General features: G+C 41.1%; 1 protein-coding gene across 3 annotated transcripts in view; it reads left to right on the top strand.

The window, feature by feature from the left end:
• Positions 1-23,434, top strand: part of LOC138195617 (regulator of microtubule dynamics protein 2) — a 29,831-nt gene that overhangs the window by 6,394 nt on the left and 3 nt on the right. For all 3 annotated transcript variants that reach the window (XM_069145213.1, XM_069145214.1, XM_069145215.1), the window contains exons 3-11: positions 5,337-5,523; positions 5,617-5,719; positions 7,663-7,723; positions 16,561-16,636; positions 17,185-17,262; positions 18,719-18,817; positions 19,843-19,896; positions 20,008-20,088; positions 21,065-23,434. The exon at positions 21,065-23,434 is cut by the window's right edge and continues 3 nt beyond it. In XM_069145213.1, coding sequence (XP_069001314.1) covers positions 5,337-5,523; positions 5,617-5,719; positions 7,663-7,723; positions 16,561-16,636; positions 17,185-17,262; positions 18,719-18,817; positions 19,843-19,896; positions 20,008-20,088; positions 21,065-21,118 — 793 coding nt within the window. In that variant the 3' untranslated portion in view covers positions 21,119-23,434. The remainder of the gene's footprint in view (positions 1-5,336; positions 5,524-5,616; positions 5,720-7,662; positions 7,724-16,560; positions 16,637-17,184; positions 17,263-18,718; positions 18,818-19,842; positions 19,897-20,007; positions 20,089-21,064) is intronic.

Here is a 23,434-nt window from a genome sequence, read left to right as displayed (position 1 = left end):
TAGTGTGACATAACGTCAGTGTCGATCAAAAACAGGGCACAAGGTTGAAAGTTCCAGCTGTTTACTCCACTCACTCCTCATGTGTCACAGCGACTTCCTCAGAGCTACCTCTCTGCAGGTAAGGAGACCCATCAATCACGCTGTCTGTGCCAAGCTGTCAGAGGCCTCATTTAAAGGTGTCTTGTAGGGACTTGCAATTCCTCGAACAGTTCCTACTGAGTCTATTCACACCACGTCGCTGTAGCTCTAGGACATTACCACTTCTCTTTTCCTTTTCCAAAAAATAGCATTTATGACATTGGATAGTTGTTGATTTAAGCAGGAGTTTTGTTTAGAGACGGGCAAGCCTGATCAACACACAGAAATGTTTAGAAAGAGAAAAAAGGGGCTCATTGTCTGCTTTGTGATTAAAAGCTTTAGTCGAACTTCCCTGTGACGTCACGGAGGTGTTGTTCCGCAGCTGTCCGTACCCGAGACATTCACATCTCTATCCTCAGGTTTAGTCTTCGATGAAAGGCTTTGAGTCAGACAAACACATTTGTTGACCTGAGTTTTAAGCGTACAGTGTATACAGCGCTCACAGAGCAGACAGTCTGATGTGCCCCCAGTCACCTTGACCGCTCTCTGACCTACATCTGTCGAGTCTGACTCTGACCACCCACAGCTCCCATTCACTTTTCTTCCTTTTCTGTGATCCAACAACCTCGACTGCAACGGGCTTCTTTCATCGATTTCGTAATCAGAGAAAATGTTTTCTCCTACCTGCTGTCGTACATGCTTAGTCTAGTTTTGGCAATGCAGCGTGTGAACAGGGTTTATTTTTAAGATGTCTTCTTCTTCGCTGTCTGCAGCGGCCCATCAGCAACTACAATTCTTTCCATTACAGAATTGTAGTCACTAAGCTCACGCTGTATATCTGTACTATCTCTCTGCTTTATTTCGTCGTCCCATTCCGTCTTTAATTTTGTAAAACAAAGGGAGTTTAGTCCAGTTCGGTGGTATTGGTTGTGGCAAAACAGGCGTGATTTGGTTGTGATGAAGCTGATCCAGTCTGGGTCAGTTGATGCTAAAATTTAGCAGATAAAGTTATGTTGTGTGTAAAGATTCTTAAGTCTTCAGATCCAGCCACTGCCTGTAATTCTCCTAAAGATTTTTTTTAATGTTCGATATTTGCATCTGGCATTGGTGACTGTTGGTGTCTCTTGTGTGTATCGCTCAAAGGAGACATATCAGTAAATTCATCCTTTTACCTGAAGTTAGCTTTACTTTACAAAGTTCGCTCCCCTCTAACCCCACTCTCCCTGTGGCCTTTGCAGTTCTACTTGTCTCTCCTTTTTATTTATTTTTGTATGGGGGTTGTCCATACAGTGCAAACTGCTCTGAATAGCTTTGTGTGCTGTGAAAGCTGCTGGTTGCCATTCCTATTTGTTGTGGTACATGGACGCACAACAGTGGACACAACATGGAACTGACCGAGTCATTTACTGCCAGCCTGCTGTCAAGTCCTCAGTTACAAAGTTCACCCTCCTTCCCGACTATTGCATCTGTGCAAGTTGGTTGAATTGATCAGTCAACAATCAACAGACACAATTAACAGTAGTTAAATACGATACACTAAAAAGAGTAAAATTCAGTCACTAAGAAGTGTGTATTGCCTGTTTGATAAATAACTTCTCATACGCTCTTTGTATTTGAGAAAAGAGAATGTGAAACATTCCTCGTTACTCTCTGTTCCCAAAGACCTCCAACTGGCTGTGTGACCTGCTGACTGGTTTACAGGTCACACTGTTGACTCTCACTGTTTGCCCCTGCATCTACTCTGCAGGCTGTATTGTATTATGACAGAAGACTTTCAATAAGAGACTTGTAGACTATTACAATTTGCTAGCTTACCCAAAACAGTTTGAAGAGGAAATCATGTACACTATACATCTTTATACAACATAATTTACATTTAAAGAGATAGAGGGTTTACAGTCTAAGAATACTCCTACGTTAGCTAAAAAAAATAATAATCTACAGACCCACTAATTCATCAGTTAGTTCATGTGTTTTAATTTCTCATTGTGTCTGGAGTCTCATTCCCTATAAATAAATCCGTCTGTTCTTTATCTGTATTTTTAGCCTGTTCACTTTTTGGCAAATTTACAAGTTTGATGTTTCCAAACACGTTTCTTCCTCCTGCTATTTTAGGAACAAAGTTTTGCCACATGCTATTTATGTTTGCACGGAGAATATGAAACTAGCGTGTCATCATGAACACAAGATGAATTACTGCATTCATTACTGACCTGTAATGTCATCTAGTGTCTGTGAGAACTGAATGAGCCACATTTCTTCCAGCTGTATTACTTTACTGCAGCACAACGGGGGCATCGTGAGAAAGCCTGTCAGCAGCAGGGAAAGTGGGAGTTAATACCTGAAGAGTCAATTCCCGACCAAGCATTGGGGGGGTAGAGAATAAATAACTGGACTCTCAGTCAGGCATTGTTGCCGAGCCAGCTTTCATTGGGCCTGTCACCACATACTGAATAAGCTGGCCTGCGTGCTCCAAGGCCCGCTGGTGTTGGGATGGTAACTCGGGTTTGTTTTGAACGGGGTAACCGCGGAGACTGCCATTGCTAGGCTCCATTGAGAGATCCCTTCATTGCCCCGTGGGATCTGTATACTGAAGGTTTGATCTCCTTAAGTGAGCACAGAGTCTGTTGGAAGTTAAAGCACGCCTGGCTTTAACTTTGCATAGTTGAGTGCTATCAGGTTGTACACAGCATTGTTATTATGTACCCGGCCAGTGTTGAAATACCAACGACGATATTTAGACTTGTTCTTTTAGAGCCGTGCGCTGCTAGTGACATTGCAAGGATAATAATGATTCCTGCACAAGCATATACACATTACATAAACTCACATTAATACAAATAGATCCTTAGCTTCTTTTTCTTTCAACTCAAGTGAGTCATGAGCTGTGGAATGGCGTGACAGGAATGCACCGATCACTCAGTACTGCGCTCCCAGTCTCTCCAGCTCCACTGAGTCAATAACGGCAGGTAGGGAGGGAAAACGGACTGCTGAATGAATACAGGGACAAAAGGATGAATGAATTAGGGAATGAATGAATGACACAAAGCTAATAATGTGACTGTGATGGTGTAGCTAAATGCAAGCTGGTGGTTTTGTAAGGTAGAGTGCTATAATGTGATGCAGCCAGGCAAAAAAAAACAACCAACCACAACAGAGTAAACACAAAAGCACACCCATTCAGATTTTTGTAAGAAAGGGTGCATTGGCCAATAAATGATTTGATCCTTGCCTGCAGGTTTCAGGGTTTACTCAGGGGTTAGTGTAGCGAGGGAGATTGTCGAAAAGCTTTGGCACACTATCCCAAAATGAGGGTATAAAAACATGAAGATTAAAACAAAGATACTACAAAGTCTAGTTTCTCTTGCAGTTACAGTGGTTCTCTGTTTCCTACCAAGCTACTGGCTGTTCCAACTATTCCAATGACTGGATAATCAATTACTTCTAAATTAAATGACGACCTTTAATTAGCATGTTTATTAAGTTTGATTTGAACTTTTGAAAGAAGATGCTGCCTGAATGTGGCTATCTGATCTTTTGCAACCGAATCACTTCCACACTACTGAAGTCGCTCCTCTTTTTAGAACTAGCGCTGATTTTAGCCATAATTGTTGTTGTTGGATTCATGTTACGTAAGTAATATTGCGGAATGTGATGTGATTTTTTTTCCATCACATTAAAAATTATATTGTTATTATTGTGAACGATTCAATATAATAATTATACATTTGCTTTAAACCAGCATTAATGAACATTTTTGCCACTGAAGGGAACTGGAAACAAGTCAATTGATCCATTGTTTGTATAAAGATATTGAATGGCGGCTCTAATACACCCTTATTCCCATTTAAACAACTCAACACTGATGTATTATCATCATGTAAAGTGAAGTAGTGACTTGTTTGCTAACAGTTGCATATTTACACACACCACTCTAATTTAGAGTCGTGTTTCTGTCCATTTGGTGAATGTAAGTCCAGAGTCAACTCTTCTCTTTGCTGTCATGACAACATTGAGAACGATAAAGCAATAAAACATACTGAAATGTTCTGTAGCGTTGAGGACAACTGCTTACTCAGCTAAAAATTCTCTAAGTTTATTTTACCTTTTAAACTCACCATCATGCAATCTATTGTTTATCTAAAAATATTGAATTTAGCAGATTTATTTTCATTTAAATTGGGACACATTTGATGTTAACAGGCAACATAACATTGCTCTTTGTAAAATAGGATATCATTCCTTCATCTCAGCGCACTATTATGTTTCTGTTTGTGTTGTTGACTTTTCCAGTCGTGGTGCTTTATTCTTGACAGCTCCTCTCTCGACTAAGGGAAATCTGTGCAGCTCAAAATGCCCTCATGTTCCTCCTGTAATCACAGCATTCAGGGGTGAAGGTGTGTGTTGTGGGGTGGAGTCAGCAAGCGGCCTGCGGCACGAGGCACCTGTTGAATCCACAGTGTTTGTGTCTGTGGCCCGCTCCGACACATCCCTTCAGAACCGTGGCTCGCAGCCCTAAATATTCTCTTAACCGCCAATGACGCACATGCAGCCGCTGCCAACACTTAATAGGAGCTTTTCATGTTTTTACCTTTGTCTGTGTCTTATATTTTCACCTATACCACTAATATAGCTAATTTTCAACCCCTGCTTTTTAAGTGTAAGCTCTGGGTGTCAGTGCTTACCCGCCATCATTAAAAGGGCACCATAAAACATGTAATGTGAGAGTTGCGTGCCTCACCCTACTAAACAAGACTCCCTGTGTTTGGTGCAAAGCCTTCAGGTATCCACATGGAGACGTCAGGAGCTCTTAACAGCTAGTATTTCTAAACAATTAAGTGACCCACTTATGTAAACAAACCTGGTGCCGTTTGTGTGTAAACAGGCGGTGGAGATTGATCCTTTATAATCAGCACCTGGCAGAACACGGCTCGTAAAAAAATGCTCCTGGTGACAGGATTCAAGTCGACTGTGTTATCATTCCATCTCACAAGGTTTTTGATTATTTATTTTTATGGTTCAGGGAAACTGGCAACATTTTAGGCTGTTTAGCAATGCTTCCTGAGGCCAAATGGCACAGATGGCAGGATAGAGACAGTCTGGCCTGGTGATTGGAAAGCACTAAACAACCAGGTGGTACTGGATGCCACCTAGGTGTTCAGGACAGCTAAATAATCCACATCAGTAACATTTAATTGTACATGCTGACAGCACGGTGAAGCTGGGTCTTTTCTCTTACCGTTTGTTTGTGCTTTCAGGTACATTACTGCACTGACAGACTCGGAGGACGAAGAGCCATGTGATGCAGAGCAGAGAGATGAAGAGCAGCCTGAACAACCGGCAGACAAGTTGTCTGTCATCCTCGAGAGGATCGACTGTTTACATCAGGGCAGTGAGTCCGACAAAAGGGAAAGTCTCGACATCCTCTTGGAGCAGAGAGAGGAGGTGTGTGTACATTCAGTCTACAGACGTTTGTGTCCATACAGCTGAAAACAGACCAGTGTGACACATTTCTGTACTTTGATGTACTTCTTATAGTTTGGACAGAACTCTCCATTTCTTTGGCGGCTGATCCGAGCTTACTGCGATGTTCATGACATCAGCTCCACTCTGGAGGAGAAGAAGACCCACGCTGAATCGGGTAATTTACTAAACCTTGTTTTATGCCTCATTTGCCGAGCATCCCGCAGTGGATGGATGTGAAACACGGCTGTTCCAGCAGCCAAACCCCAAATGTCAGTGTCTCATATGGAAATCCCCCAATTCATGCAAGTCTATAATGACCTCAAGCAGTTGGTTTGAGTTGTGGGCCCACAATGAATTGGCACAAACAATGTTTGACAAGCTTTGACCAAACTGGTCATTTATTATGTCACTGGTTCCACTTTACATGGACTCAACATAATGAAAGTGCAATTTTTACATTTTAGCTGTGATATGCATGAAGCAGTGAGGAGCAATAACCTTCATGAGTAGGTATTCCAAGTTACGTCACTGGATCAAAATCAGCAGCTCTGTTACACGTGTTTTTTGTGCCCACTGGTCCGTGCCATTTGTGATTTCACCATGGACTTGAGCAGAGGGCGCACGTTTGTGTCAAACTCGGGCAATTGGCAACGGAGCCCTCTCTGGGGGAAAACATTCAATGCAAATGACCTCAACTGTGGCACAATGGCACTCCAGTTCTCCAACATGAAAACATGTACGTTTTTCGCCCACAACAACACAATCGTCACTCCACACTACTCCCCAGTTTTGGCTCCCTGCAACTTTTTTCTGTTCCTGAAAATTTGAAACACAATTTGATGTGTGCTCTCTGCTCCAGTTTGAGGCCCATGGTAAAATCGCATACGTGCACATAGCAGTAGTGGTCATAAAAACGTGTCAGGTGCTGATGTTGTTCAAGCGATGTAACTTGGAATACCTACTCACAATGGTTATTGCTTCCCCTGTTCCTTATGCATCTCTGCAACATTTTTGATCACACCTCATGTGTGTCATACTAGCTTGACTGTATTACATACACACATGTAGCTTCACTATAACATATTACTGATGCTAAATAAAAACCTCTTGAAAATCCCTTGTTAACATCACATTCACCCACTGTTGGATCTCTCTTGAACACTTGACACTTTATAGTCAAGTTAAAGGCCCAAACCTTTATTGATGTCCAGTACTTTACCAACTTCACCACAACAGTCTGTTTTGGTTCCTTTAATAGTGTGTCAACTGAGGGAAACACTGACTGTGCATCAACTGGAGATCGGGCTGCTATAGCTCGTACAATTTTGGCCTGACCCTGAAGAAAATGTGCATTTGTCATGACAAATGTGGTGAAATCTGTGGTCGCCAATTAAAAATGTTGAGCTTGGTCTTTGATAGTCCACTTACAACAGATTTCTTACTTCCACAACCAAAGACGGACCACATCAGAGTTTTGATAGTGTCAGAAGTGTAGGACGGTGTCAATAGCTTATTCAAAGAGACACTGTCTTATTGTCAATTGCACCATGGCTAAGCACTTTTTCTGTGATGCTCTCTGCTACACTCTTAAGCATTTACAGTAGACCACAAAGGATTTGTTTTTTTTCCCCAAACAAAGGCTGTTTTGTGACTCCACTGAAGTTGGGACTGGATCGACCTGTTTCTCTGTAATCTTTCCTCATTGATGTGCCTCTAATCAGAGGTGCTTCCTGCAAAGACACCTGTGTGCCTTTGACAGGGTTAGAAACACATATATTTAAAGCATCGGGGCATCATATTTAACATTCATTTAGATATTAATAGAGCAGGTGGAATGAAGGACTTTCCACTGAGTGATGAAGGATTTAAAGCTGAGCTCTCTTCCTGGATTGCATTTCATATCGCTTCTGTTTGTATTGCTTTAATCCAGTGCCCAGTGATGTTTCTTGATTTATGCGTATCCTGTTTTGTTTTCTCAGTTAACACAGCCCTTGATTGTACTAATCCGCACTCTCTCCTTTTATCATGTGACCAAGAATGATCCCGGGTACCAAGTGTGTGGGATTTGTGTTTCAGTAGAGGACCATTATCCCTTGTCTATTCTTTCTTTCCTTCCAGGGAAGAAAGTTGGTGAGGAGGCAGTGAGCTTGAATCCTACGTGTGCTGAAAGCCATCAGTGGTACGTTTGAGCTCTTTCTTTATTCTTCCGCATGTTGAACATTTACAAGCTCCTTATTTTCTGTCTTTCCAACTGCAGTTTCAAAAGCATATGAATCAAGCATACCTGAATATGGGGCTTGATGGCATGTGACCTGCTGTCACTATCCTCTTTATGTGTGAATCACTTCTGGTTGAACTCCAATCCAGGTAGGTTTTAAAGTAAATGCTATAAGACAGATTGAAAACATTAAAAAAAAAAATAATAAAAAAAAAAGGTACTTTCCCCAGATGAAAGGTGTTGGGGGGCCTGGCCTTTTGAGTGATGCATTACCCTGGAGCAGCTGTTCCTCCGTGTTTGAATGGATGGATGTTTGACTCAAGCATTTCTTTGGGTAGTTCAGCAAATGTAACGTGAGCAAATCAAAAGGAAACTCTCAGAAAGCCCACAGGGGCAGATGACAGAGGGACTTATATGTGCGGTTCTTACTTCGCTCTTTGGATCAAACCACAAAGCTCTGAAATATGTAAAGAAAAGTGCCAAAGCAGTTAAATATTTCAGAAGAGTATTGCTACATGTGTGTTTGTGAGATAATAGTAGCTGACCTCCCAAACAACTCCTTCCTCAGATCCCCCCCCCTCATCCACCTGATAACATCACATCCAGTTCTAGGAATGGAAACACCACCGAGGTTGACTTGGCTTAGATAGACGTTGCACTGGGATAACTTGTGTGATTAATGGTCCTCTGTCATTACAGTTACTGTTCCTGTATGTTGATGGTTGCTTCACAGCCCAGGCTGGGCATACATTATTTCGAACCAAGGGTATTTAGTGCTTGTTGATATGCCGGTGATAACTGTAGCCCCGAGGCACTTGTTTGCATTGCACATGTTTTTGTCACCAATGCCTTCTTGTTCCACAAAAAATTGCTTTAAAGACATTTTCTATTACGTCTGTGTGATGGTAGTGCGTATTTGAAAGTGGTTGATAATTCTCTTTCTGAGTGGTCCACAGTTTAACGATGATTTAAGGGGAATTTTGTAGTTGGATGTCGTTCCGAGGCAAGTTAGAGGAAATCAGGAGAACATCTTCTTCCTTATATACCACCCACTGTATACCAACCACTCAGTGACTCAGGCAAAAATCCCCTTTGCTTTTAATTAGCTGTGCCGAGTGGGGCATATGGCATAAATGCCATTTGTATTTGTGCAGGCCCCAATGCATTCCTCATCTGAAACACTGCTCATGTCAAAACTTGACTGTTGATCATGCGAGGAATCCACAGCTGGAATAGAGATGAAGATTGCACCAGATGCAACTCTAAGATTAGTTTGCTGCAAAGTCTGAAGACACAGCTCCAGTAAAAAAAAAAAAAAAAAAGCCCTTTTTATTTATATTTGTTTGACTTTAAACATTGAGGATTAAGCACATGTGAATTCCATACATTAAAGGGGGTATCGTGTTTGCTGGTTTATGTAATTACAAATGCTTTCCCCATTGTAGGTATTTGTTACAGTTAAATACAGTGCATGAATTAGTGTCCTGTGTAATTGAGATCATGTGGTTTCTTTCTGTATATACACTTACAGACTTTTCTCATGGAAAACAGAGCAGAACCGCCTGCTCGAGCCAGCAGCCTTGTTTGGGCTGTTCGTTAGAGAGTCGTTAGCATTAGCTCAAGCACACACCGCAGTACTCAAGACGTCAAGTGAAATAGAAGGCCGTGTTTGTTTAGTTAATTAAGTGCAATAGCTTTAAAAAAGCTTAATGTCTAATCTCGCATGCACTAATGGAATTTGTAAGATTCTTAAAGTGAGCAGAAACGCTGTCTTAAGTTGAATGGACAGGGCGAAATAGGTAAAGCTGCACTTTGAGGAGGGAGGAGGCAGTGACTGGGACCATGCCAGGCACTGTTGCAAGGAAGTTTGTCTGAGGTAACTGTTTACTTAGTGTACCGATGCCGTGAGAAAACTTGTCACCTGCTTTCCTGAATGCCGCCCAGCTCATCACAGTTTGGCAGATGTTGTTTAGACATGCTGCCACGCAGCCACTGAAACTACCTACAGAGACTTCTTTACATAGTCTTAGTGAATGGAGGATTCTTAGAAACTCTCCATTCACTTACACATGAATATAAAGTGTTCAAATGGATTCAAATGAGTACTTAGAACTTGATGATTTTTTACATATACACCTGCACATTTAGAGGATCCAATAACAATTCCAACTAAAATATATTTAGAAATACATTTGATCTGTTTTTAATCAGTGGAAATTTGCTGAAGTCATTTTTTGTAGATAAAGTATAACTACAAATTGCAGTTGATAAACTCCTGTGACCTTCTGCATGTTAACTGAGACATCTGTGAGTGACAGCTCAACAGGTTGGGTGAGGAGGACACTTTGAATAAACCTGCTCTGTTGCATCAGCAGCTTGCATGTCAAGTTATATATGTTAGTGAATACACTGTGTTTCTGTGAGAGGTACAACTGCTCTCGCTGTGTCTCAGTCCAGGAGCTCATCCTCCAAATAATCTAGACCAAATATGTCTCAATGAGCTGACATACCCAAAATACCATTTCAGTGGCTCTTCTAAATGTGGTAAAAAAGTGCAGCATCCTTGTGACTAAATCTGGTCGACACAACCAATGTGTTCTTTGTAGAGGATGAGAGGACTAGAAGGGTCTTGCTGGGAAAAGGGGGGAAGAGGTCAGGACTGGACTTCAGTGGTTCTGTGGTCTTTCTTATGATGCAGTCCCTGAAGCTTCCTACATATGAACTGGCACCCATCTTTGTTCACTGCACACTGATATACTGTGAACCATAACAGGCCATGTTTGATCACAACTAAGACATTTTAATTTGATGTCCACTGGTAAAAAAAATTCATCCTCTTTGCATCCATTGCAGATTTGCTGTAAAATGACCGTGTGCTAAAACGTGAAGGAATATCGTCACAGAACAACACAGAGAAGTCTAAACCAATAAACAATTAAGGGGCTCATCTTTTTGTGTAATTGCTCCACAATCTGAAACATGATAGCTGGATTCACTGTCAACTGTGCAAAGTGTTTACAGGAGACCAACCAATATATTGGCACCTTCTAACAATATCAATATATGTACAGATATGTCAATATTATTATGAATACAGTATTTTGGTATCGATACAATACAATATGTCAGTACAATTAACCAAAGGAGGTGGTGTTCTCGCTGTGGTTTGTTTTGTTTGTCTGTTTGTCAGATGAATTACAGAAAATTACAATTCTTATTCCATTTTTTTTTTTTTTTATGAAATATGGTGGAAGGGTCTAGCGTGGGCCAATCTCAATCTAAATTCACCTTCAGTAATACTCTGGGATGTTCTTTCTCAAATAGGGCTAAGTACCGAACTTCAGTACTTTTTGTCTAGAGACAGCTTCCACATGAGGTGTTTAGGGAAGTTTGATGAATTGTAGTGTCCAGCGATAACTTGGGCTGGAAGGCCTTTAGGGGACATCTGTTAATGGTAGCTACAAAGAACAACCTGGGTTACAATCTCCCCCTCTAAACTGCATGAAAAACAAAGATTTGTGCCATAATGTCATTTTTTTTTTTTCAATGGATTTTATAAAATTGGTATTGAAAAATGTATAATTCAGAAAATGGTATTGAAGCCAAGATGTCTGTACCGCTATCAAACATTTTTGAACAATAGCCAGCCTTACGCTCAAATTTAATACAGACAGTGGTTTCATTTGGGAAGATTGCAACCAGGGCAACTGTGACATTGCCACAATTTCAATAATATGAAAATAAATCCAGACATATATTGATTACGATCACAGATTTGTAGCAGAGTTGTGCGTTCTCCAAGTGCCCCTCTAATTTTATATATTTTTATATAAGATTGTAGAAAAAACGGTATCTGAAACTGCCCTCAATACAGTATTGTTGTTTAACTACAAACTAAAAAACCATGAAGCTATTTCTTTCAGTTTGTTTTTATAATGATGATGATGCTCAAAGTGAAAGATCTCAGACTGTTTTCATAGAAACCTGGATTATAATAAACAACTAGAAACTCTTCTAATTGAAACCTGTTGATGTGCAGCTACAAGTTTTCAAGACATTTGTGAACCTCACAGTCAACAAACATGCAGCATCCTCTCTGAGTGGCTGTTTGAAGACCTGATGTGATGAATGAACATGATGTCCATGTAACAGTCATCACCTCACAGGAGATTATGCATACTTTCCTATTCTGTCACGCATCAAATCTCTGTACTTCGCCCAGGAAAGGTGGATGAGGACTCTTTTGAAGTTGGATGTGTATGAGGGCACTTGACTTTTTCAAAGAGAAGCACTGAGATGGATCCTACCCGTGTTCCCAACATTGTCAGCTCCTAGTTTTGTTTATTCTCTGTCTGTGTCAGAGTATCGGCTCGTTTTGTCCTGAGTTAAGTGTATCAGCAAACTTCACATTCCCCCTCACATTGTCTCACTTAGCTTGGCCTTGAATTCCTCGAGTTCCTCCTCCTGTTTCTGTGCAGGTTTTAGCCTGGAGTCTTTGAATGAGCTCTCTATGTTTGGATTTGAAGGCTGAAATCAAAGCTGCTGTTTCCGCCGAGCAGCTGACTCTTTGGGCCTTTGTTTTTGCCCAGTAGAGTAGGGGATTTCATTGAGCCGCGATAAAAACGTGAACTAACCTTGCGCAATGAAGTGCCTTGTCCTCCCTCTCATCTTCCCCTGTCATCTTCTCCGGCCGCCCACCTTCCCTCCCCCTCTTGATATTTCCCTTTTCTTGCCGTAGACGGTGGAGGAGAGATAGTATTTCAACTGACTGTAGAAAGGAAAGGATAAACAACAGCAGGTAGGCCCCCGAGGCGAGACAGACCTCTGTACACCTTCACATCCCAACTCCTCATACTCTCCCTCCCCTGACTTCTCTCCGCTGCCTGGTGCAGTTTCACACAATGACAATAGATAAGTTGCATAAGACCAAAATCAGCACCCACTCCTTCTCCTACAGGGTACAGGAAGGCTCCTTTTTAGATGTTTATGTTTGGTCGTGAGACGAGCCAACACCTCCACGCCGGTCCAATCAGGAGCTGCTCTACCACTGCTACTCTCGGGCTCACACACCTCTCAGTAAACACCGGCAGAATTGCTACATGATGAATAATGTGCATGCTGGCCAATCAGTGTGAAGTAAAACTATGTGTTGTGGTTGCCTGGTTGTTGAGTAATCTGTCCAACCTGGGTTATGCTTAATCTCAATTATGATTACTATCCCTCTCTGGTATGCTGTTCTAGTTCGTCTCCTCATCTCACCACTGCTTAGATTTATTGTATTTAATCACATCAGCATATTGAAACATGCTCTACAAAGAGAGGAATGACTAAACCGTGAGCATGACTCCTTTAGAAATATGCAGTTAGTTGAGATCATTTGTTAATTGTTGACTTTTTAGATTCACAGTGTATGACTTCAGCAGCAAGGACTGCTTCTTATTTATTAATTAGGATTAGTATTTTAATAATCTATTTTGTGCTTCACATATTCAGAATGACAAATTACATTAAGCTATAAATACAGATAATTTTTAGTATCAAGTAATTTGCAGATTTTGGATTGGATTTTCTTTATCATTTTTAGCATCCTAAAAATTGCTGTCATAATGTTGCAAATGTTTCTTTTTGTTCAGTCAGTAGCCTGAAACCCTGGAAAGGTTTTGTTCACTGTGATAAAAAAAAAAAGAAAAAAAAGCGAGGATTCCTCACATTTGAGAGGCTGCTATCAACACGTTTCTTGAGCTTTTGTATTTATAAATTTAAAAACATGTAATCAATGAATGAATCCCACACTATAACCATTGCTATATCTCATATTTATAGCATTCTTTTGAATGACAAATAATGTACACAACTAATAGTTTCACTTATAGCATTATGCCACTGCAAGTATTAGGACTAATAGCCTACAGCTATGCTAACAGCTCTGTGAGGCTGCACACGCAGCGTCGTGGTAACATGTTCATAGTAGAAATGCTATCGTAGTGATATTTGGGAGGTAATGTTCACCATAGTGACTGTCTTAGTTTAGCGTGCTAACATTCACGAGTTAGCATTTGGCATGAGATATAGCAATGGCTACAGTGTGATCAAGCAGATGTTCCCAGAGCTGTTAATTGTATTGGTGAAATGGTCCTCCAATACAAAGACTGCAAATAATAATCATTCACACTTCATTTTATAGCCACTGCTGTTTTGATTTTCCACTTTGAAACGGTATCACGCAGGCAGACTGCAGAACCAGTAGATACTGCGAGCAGCTCTTTACTACTTGTACGACATGAGCTGGAAATTGGATTAAAATGTGGCGGACAAACCAAACTGTGTTTCCTCTCGGCAGATATTTCGCCACCGGTGATAGATTTCCTTTAAAGCTTTCACATCCAGCTGTCTGTTTTCATTGGAAGTCAGGAAGCACAACTGCAGGCAGATAGCATCTCTGCTCCTCTGATGTTGTGGAGTTCTCCACTCATCGAGCGCCAACCAGTGGCAGCGTGGGCGCTAGCTTAAGAAAATAAATACAGCTCTTTGTTGGTTGCAGTTGCACACAATTCATCATATGCCTTTGTTTCCTTTTCAGTGAATATTTCGAGCACTTAGAAGTGATGTGGTTTGCACTTGTCTTATCACTTAATTTCCCTGTGAGTGGGAGTAACGATGGACAGCATGGAGATTTATGTTTGTATGATGTTTCAACCCCTAAATTAAGTTTTTCTTTTTCTTTTTTTTTACGTTTCGATGAGTCAAAATTTGGAACGACTGAATCGAGACGCCCAGTTCCTCACTTGCAATTGAGATTAATTGTTTTGCCTGCATTATCCGTATTTAGTAATTACCTGCTAATCATGTGGTCCATTGTACAATCTGTCACAGCTCACTTCATCTCACCCTCGTCTACTTTTTCCTTTGTTTCCTGGGTGTTTTGGGATGTTTTGCCGGATAAAATCAAAGACATAGACAGAAAGAGTGAGAGTGAATACAGAGCCCACAGCAGCCCATCTGCAAAAACAATCCATTCACACGTAGCAGACACCTCCGTACACATGTACAGCCCTAGATTCCATCTACCATGAGCACCACCGTGACAGACGACGCTGTCAGATGGCCTCTGTACCCGCTGAGCCTTCATATAAAAAGGTGTTTATGTGGCTCCGTGGCATTTGACAGAGTACCAGCAGGATTAAAGCAGCCTCGCAGTGAAAAGACTTTGATCAGTTTCCTCCGCTCCTGTCCAAACCCTCCGTGTCATGCTGACTTACAGATCCCACCGCTGAAACCGCTCTTTGTTTCCCTTCCACCTGCCCATTGGTCCAAGTCGGTGCATTAATTAGGGAGTGAGGGAACAAGGTGAAGCAGCTTATCTCTGCTGATGTTGTCTAATGAGGAGTCTTGCCAAAGACCGTGAATGTTGTGTTTTTTCAGCTCCCTTACGGTTGGCTCATTGTTAGTGACCCAGACAAAAGGTGGTGTGACTGAGAGGTGCTGCAGAACATCTCACCGGTTCTCACACCGACCCTAAACATCATTACTTTACTTCTGTATTTCACGACTGGGCAGACAAAAACTCCCTGTCGATATTGTTTTTATGTCGACAGGCAGTAATGTTGTTGTTCATATTCATTCCAAGTTGTTAGAAAGGCTGAAAATGTTCGATTCTCGCAGTTGGATTTTAGGTTTTGTCACTAACATGGCATCAATCTTTTCACTACAGCTGTGTTAAAAAAAAAAAAAATTGTGACCACTGGTACGTGCACATTTGAGATTTCACCATGGACTTGAGTAGAGAGGGCAAATTTTGTCAAACTCAGGATGTATGCAACGGAGACCCTTGAAATAGTTCAGGGAATCTACGCCAATTAAGCAATGAGCTAGGCGTGGTGTTTAGAGGAGTCTGATGGAAAACATTCATTGCAAATGACCTAAACGGTGTCAGGATGGCTCTTTTGTTCTCTAACATGAGAATGCACCTACTCCACAGCGTGTTAAAAAACGTGGAAGTTTATTGCCCTCAACAACACAATCGTCGCTCCCCTCCATCCCTCCATGGGACTTCCTTCTGTTCCACACAAATTTAACACAAGATTTATTGTGAAATCTCTGCTCAAGTTTCAGATCCATGTTCAAATTACAAATGTGCACGTACCACTGTAAAACACAAAATCACCAACTTGTGTGTAACCCAGGTGCTGATGTTGATCAAACGACGTAACTTGGAATATTTACTCACGAAGGTTAAAGCTCCCCCCGCTCTGTGTACATCGCAGCGCCGTGCTTTGTTTGCACACAACAGGATAGGTTTTTGAACTTTTTGATTGCCCCTTCTATAATGTCCTGCTTGGATACAAAATAAAGCAGAAGTGTTTATACTTGTCTGAACAGGCGAGTTAAAAAAAACCTGCAAACATACAGAGGAGAGTTGATCGATAAATACTCAAAAAACAGGATAAACGAACAAGCATTTCTCAAAAAGTGTCGCATTCGTCTGTAAATATAAAAGAGGTAATACTTATGGGACACTTTGGTTTCACTTCTGATCTCAACTCAACAGAAGCAGCCAATTGCTACATAAAGCGAGCATGACTTTAAGGCTTTCAGTTTCAGAAAGTACAATAATTGGTGAACTAGCGATGGAATGATGAAGCTTCAGTGTTCGACCATAAAACAAGTACTTTTAATCTGACTCCTTAAATCAAACGTACTACTTTCAGTTTGCTGGAATAAATGAAGGAAAGAAACCTGTTTACTGACTGCTATAATGATCAGGACCAACTGATATCAGTGCGTTCTTGTCTCCACAGGTATGCAATCATGTGTGGAATTATGGCAGAATATGACACGGTACAAAACAAGATAAAGAACGGATACATCTTTAAGGTAAAACACACAAACAGCTTTCTAGTCATGCCTGAAAAAACATTAAATGAAACCCCTGCAGTATTACATGTACACATTTTCATATACAGTATTGCTGCTCCCATGTACTTAGACTAAAGATGAATAGCTTCTCATATCTCATAAGCCAGTAAGCCACTCCTACAGCCATTTAGTTGCATAAGATGGAGTGTGGAACAACGACACGTAGCATTTTATCTTCTGTCAGCGGCTTCCTTCAAACATTGTGTGCCTTCAAAACTCTTGACAGGTGAGCAAGAGAGAGAGAGGGGGAAGATATGAAAAAAATAAACCCAACCTAAATCAGAGAGAAGCAGAATGGAAAAGAACGAGGGAGGGTGCGTTACAGCCAGGAGTGTGTGGTGGCTCAGCGAGATCGCGTGTGTGAGAGGTGTTTGTGAAATACTTGTGGGTTGGTGAAGCAGGACAGATCAGGTCAGAACAGAAAGTAGTGGAAATAGCAGCCGTGTCATGAATCAACAGTGAAAATCTGTCTGTCTGTCTGTCTGCCTGCCTGCCTCCCCTCCCAGGATCATCTGGATAAAGCCATTGAGCTGAAGCCACAGGACCCCATGTCCTACTACCTGCTGGGACGCTGGTGCTACGCCGTACGTGACCCTCCCGATACACATCTCCTGCCTCCCAAACTGTGAATGTATGGAGGCTGACACGTCTGCGCGGCCTCCTGCCTCCTCTTTGCTAACCCACCCACGGTTTCCCCCTCATTCATTCCCACTGTTTAGGTTTCCCTGAGGTTTGTTTTTCCCACTGCTGTACTCACAGAGAGCGCTATGGGAGGTTAACACCAGCCATTGTTAGCTTCAAATCAGATTGTACCAGGGAGATAATTTCATCCTGTTTCTATTTGGCTCATGTTCCTTCAGTCCAGGCGCTTGTTTTCGATGCAGCTCCCGATTGTTTTTAGGACCATCATGTCATTTTAGCCACTACCGGTATATTTGAAAACAATGTGTGATGATGAGTTACTGCCATTCAGACAGAAAGGTTTGCAGCTGAGTGTTCCTGTTGTTTCATGTGCTACTGATGGAACCTGGTGCCACTTGTCCAACTAGTCACCCAAAAGGAAGGAAGCTATTAGAGATTGCTCTGATGAAATGATATAAGACTCACCTTCACTGCTGGTGGAGAAGGAGCGAGGGACTGTGTAGATTTTAATAGTCGTAACACCTGATATTTTCAGGGATTGAGTTTTATGAGCTGTCTGGTGCGTTCATGTTCAACAATGATCTACTGTTTGCATTCAGCCGGCGGTTCTGTTTGAAAGGTCCTGCGATGATGCCAGAGCAACGCTACACCTGCAATTAGACGCTGCACTGATGAATGGTGCGAGGCAGGAACATGACATGTTTGACCCAGTGCGTCTGCTGGCCACTATCATCTTCTGCAAAAAGTGCCAGTAGGAAAGTATCAGTGCACGGGCTACCTGTGGTCATGGAAACACTGGAACAGACAAGAAATTGCTTGCAATAGTTAAGAAAAATGATCCGTAACCAATCTCGCTAGGAAATTTAGTGGGGTTTTTTTCCATAAAATATTCACACACAAAATTCATTACAGAGTTTCTATTTTAACTGTTAAAGCACTTTATTTCCTTGTTGGTTAGTCAGAGTTTAAACTACTTTGAAGAGGCAAAGTGGAAAGATTACGTAGACATTAAATAAACCGCAGGAGGCAGCATCTAAGAAATTCAATTTAAATTTCAACAGCTAAAAGGATACTTTTGTTTTTGAAAATCTGAGGCTATGTTGCACCATTTTGATCATTTCAAGAAAAACAAACAGATTGAAGGTGATGCTTATTGTTATTTACAACTGCTCATTAATATCCTCCAAGATCCTGTTTTTGCTGACCTCCGGTGGTTTAACTTGTCATTGAAGAACAGCTTGTTGGGTGTGGTTGCTCATGTGAGCACACGCAATTACACCCAGCATGTGAGATAGCTTTCAACCAGAGAGGGCAGTGATGCTGTGCTTCTTTACCTGGTTTTCTACAACATTACTGTTAAACTTCTCTTTTAAACTTGGATGTTTGGTTGTTTTTCAGGTGGCTCAGTTATCCTGGATTGAGAGGAAAGTTGCTGCAACTCTGTTTGGAGAACCGCCAAGTGCCACAGTGGAAGATGCACTGAAGAATTTTCTCAAAGTACTGTGAATCATTCTGCTGTAGTTTTCCTCTAAAAGATACACAAAATATGGTTTGTGTTTGTGAATTACAGAATTGTACCAAGAAAATGTTCCGCAACACTTCGCCCAACTTTCTTAGGCTCATAGATCTTTGTTGGAGAGAGACACATTGAAGACCACCGTGTCTGCAGGGATTTTTTTAACATGATGATTACCAACAGCCAAACTAAAGAGGAAATCTTATTCCAAAGTATTTTTTCCTTTTAAAAAAAAATGCTGTGCGGAGAGCTGCTGAGTAGTGATTACACTGTTAGAGAAAGTTATTAAATTGATAGAAATGAGCGATCCTTCTCCTTGAACAGGATTCCTTTTTCAGGATAAGGACCCTGTCCATAATGTTGAAAGATAATTAAGATAAGAATCTGAGCCTGTTAGAGTCAAAAACAAACCTCTGTCAGTGGTTACAATTATGGGAAAATAAGGTCCAGGTTCCCAGTTTTGAAAAAAGTCCAAACCCTCCGTATTGACAAAAGGCTTAAACTGTGTTCCCACATTTCAAATGTTTATAAAGGAGAGAAATGAGTTTTGCTCCTGGCCAATATTCCAGCGCATGCCTCTTCCCAACGTCTTCTACGTCTCACCCAGCAATTTGATTTAAGTGGTCCATGTTACAACATGTCACTCGTGACCTGGAAAGAGAGCCTCCGTCGACCTTTAACAGAGACACATCCTGCAACATTAAACGGGTCCTCCGCCCCAACCAGTGGGCATCTGTACCTGAATGACATTGGTGGTGCAGAAAAACAAAGGATCGTGGGATGTGATGCAGATAAACTTTTACCTATTTATGTGTGAAGATCAGCATCTTCATTTAAATGCACCTTATTTAAATCTGAATGTTAATAATGAATGTGATCCAGTTAACATGCGCACTACCAGCAGCTGCCATCACAGCTTGACTTTGTTATAATGAACAGAGACAGAGTTTGTCTCTGAAAACTAAAAGGAACTCTTTTTTTTTGTTTGTTTGCATTTTTTTTCCAGGTTGAGGAGATCCATCCAGCTTATTCTAAACTCAACTACGTGTTTCTAGCGAAGGTCAGTACTTGAAACATCCGGTTACATGATTGTCTTGTGAAAATTGGACAGGTGTGTGATCCTGCTGGGACTAAACAATGCTTTGACAGGTTTTGTTCTTGTCTTTGGCAGTGCTACAAAGACCTGGGGCAGCGGGAGAATGCCAGGAAGATGTGTGAAGCTGCTTGTTCAGTGAATGCAGAAACCAAAGAGGTACTTTTGATCTCTGCCTCTTTACAATGCTGTTATTTCTGCCTTGTCTTGTCCAGCTGAGCAGCTAGTTCAAACACATTGCAGCTGAATAGTACAAATGAAGGCAAAATAATACGCGTCACATGCTATATGAGGAGCGATCAAGAAGTTCTGAGACTGTTCCTGTTGAGCACAATTTGAGCGCAGCAAGGTATTACACATGGAGCAGAGGGGAGCTATAACCTTCATGAGTAAGTATTCCAGGTTCTATCACTTGATCAAAATCAGCACTTGTGTCAGAAAAGTCTTTGCGATCACTGGTACGTGAGCGTTTGCAATTTCAACATGGACCTGAAAAAGTGAGCAGAATGCACATCAAAATTAGTGTCAAATTTCTGGGTTTCAAGAACTCACAAGGAGCCAAAATCCGGTGAGGAGGGACAGTGGGGAGCAACGATTGTGTTACTGAGGGAGAAAAACTTGGGCACATTGTCATGTTAGAGAATCAAATTGCCATTCATGTCGTTTTTACCGACTGTTTTCCTGCCTCAGAAAGTCACAGTAGAATTCAGTGTTGACAGTCTGATCCTGGGAGAAGAATTCACGGTGCACAAACCCACAAACCCCATTTTCAGTCTTGAACAGTAGCATTCTGCCCCTCTTGAAACATGAATGTCGTCCGGCTCATTGCTTCATTGCCGTAAGCTTTCTGAAGTATTTCAGGAGTCTCTGTTGACGATTTCTTGAATATGACACCAAATTTGATGTGTGTTCTCTGTCTATGTTGATGGTGACATTGCAAATGCACACATACCAGCGGTCACAAAAACGTGTTGATCAAGCAATGTAACTTGGACTACTTGCTCACTAAAGTTATTGCTTCTCCCTGCTTCGTGCTTATTATTGTGCTACACACTGTTAATGCACACCAGGAACAGTCTGTTGTGCACTAACAACCACATGTATGTTATTTATTCATAATTATGTTTTTCTTCAGGATAAAGAGGCGCAAAAGGAGCTGGACTTACTCTGCCCGGCACTTGGAGTCTGACACCAGAGGAGTGTTTTGGAAATGTATTTTTGACATACTCTAGGCACTGTGTGTGTGTGTGTGTGTGTGTGTGTGTGTGTGTGTGTGTGTGTGTGTGTGTGTGTGTGTGTGTGAGTGTGTGTGAGTGTGAGTGTGTGAGTGAGTGGATATATACTCTGTATTGATAGGACATCATATTAATTCGCTCTGTGAGTGTAGGGAGGTGAATCGTGGTGTGATATCATCCATGGGAGCAATAGTCCGCCACATTCAGACTCGTCCTTAGTTCTTTCGAAATCAGACGTTCTGCTCATGAAAACATTTTTAATCGTGGAAAATAAAACTTTTCATACCTGGTTCGACCAAATCAGTGAAATACTTAGTTTTCCGTCTTCTAAATAATCAAGTGTACTGCCATCAAATCATTGGATTGATTGTAGCTACAATATAAAAGGTGTAAATATAAATAATATATTCTATTTATACAGCAGTGTGCAGCGGAGGTGTGATCGCTCTGATAGGAGTTGTAACTCCAGCGTGTCTTGAGGATACTAGGTTTCCTTGACAACAAAGACCTAGCACTTTTTGGGAAAGTGTTCCACAGGACTTGTTGTTCCTTCTTGTTCCGTCCTGTTTTTGTTGTTGTTGTTGTTGTTGTTGTTGTTGTGGTGTCTCCCACCACACATTCACGTGGCAATAACAAAAGCACGTCAGACAATGGAGCACCCAAACATCTTGGAGGAATGCTGTGACCACTCGACGACCTGTTGTCCTCCTCCCGCCGTCATACAGAGCAGCATTAATGCTCTCACACTATTTACATGCAGATCATTCACCTGCTGGATGCACTGAATGTGTTCACTGTACATGTTCCTGTTTTTATGACATCTGATGCTCTGTGGTTGTTGACGTTGGCATCTGTCCATTGAAGACATTTATTTTTCCTCCTGCTGCTCAGCTGTGACAGTCGTGTCACAGCAGGAAGATGCAACACAGCAGATTGTTAGACAGCCCTGCATGCAGCAGCAGTATTTACATCCGTAAACAACCTTCACATTTTATTTCTATAAGATGATAGATTACTTTTTTTAACCCCTGGTGCTCATTCGTCCCTGGATATCTGATTTTCATGAGACACTATACACCTGAAGTCCTGTGGTTAATGTGCCCTTTTGCATGTTTATTACAGAATGGGGAAAAAAAATCATAAATGATTTCATCCTAAGCGGTTATATGAAGCAGGTGTTTTTGAGCAACCCCCCCCCCCCCCCCTTTCTTAGTCGTGTTGGATTCTCCCAGGAATGTTTCTCTTTCTCTTTCCTCAAACCTACCACACAAACTTTTTTCAACAACTACATGGAGCTCCAACTTTCTTACATTTTCTTGCTCTGAAATAGTTTTTAAATCTTTGCAGTTTAAAGTCAATTTTATTGAGAAATCTGTTGGGTTGTTTTTTTTACCAACTTTTCCAATGTCAAATATAGTGGAGAGTCATTCAAAGCATACCACTGGAAACTGGTATGGCAAGTTAAAAAGTGGGTATCACTATAGAAGGCTGTCATTACACTACATATACACGTTGGCCAGTTATAGTGGTTAGCCTTTAGTTAAGGTTTTCTCAGGTTTCAGTTGATGTGAAAAATATACATATAGCAACAAAATCTGCTGATTAGGATTCATCAGTACCCTGAAGAACAAATAACATAGTTAGATGTTTGTGATTTAATAAATGACCTTACTAGTGAGCATGTAAACAGAGTCACTGAGAAGGAAGCTGAGGGCACAGTGTTTTTTTTGGGGGTGGTTTTTGTTTTGTTTTGTTTTTTGCAATCTGAACTTCTCAATGTATCTGAAAGCATATGGGACTGATGGCTCTCTTAAAACTGATGAATAAATCAGGAAAGGTAGACATGACGCACTGCTGCATTGCAGTTTAGAGGATGCCATTAAAATGTGACCCGATCAGGCTGCATTCAGGTGTGAATGTTTCATTTTACTGTTATACATTCCTAATTGTTTTGTCAATGTTTCAGCTAAGTCCAAGTATGATGCATATAAACATGCACATTGTGTGATTTATGAATACTTTTGTTTCGTATAGTCTGGATAATACAGTTTCATTTTATGTTTTAAATCTACCTGAAATGTCAAATTTACAAAGAAGAATTTGTCACGTTACAGATTTTTCTACGGGCACTACGAATGTATTTGATTTGATTTTTTTTTATATTTGAATATTTTTTCAAGGTGATATCAAATCGGATCGAGGTTATATCATAGTCAGTGTGTACTGAATGATTAATGGTACTGGAAGCAATAATTAAATGTGTCCAATCC

Source organism: Embiotoca jacksoni, unplaced genomic scaffold (genome assembly GCF_022577435.1).
Source record: "Embiotoca jacksoni isolate LCO1_2020_lvr unplaced genomic scaffold, fEmbJac1.0.p SCAF_12, whole genome shotgun sequence".
Classification (NCBI taxonomy): Eukaryota; Metazoa; Chordata; class Actinopteri; family Embiotocidae; genus Embiotoca; species Embiotoca jacksoni.
The sequence above is the reverse complement of the archived record's forward strand: the minus strand, read 5'-3'. Positions and strand labels throughout refer to the sequence as shown.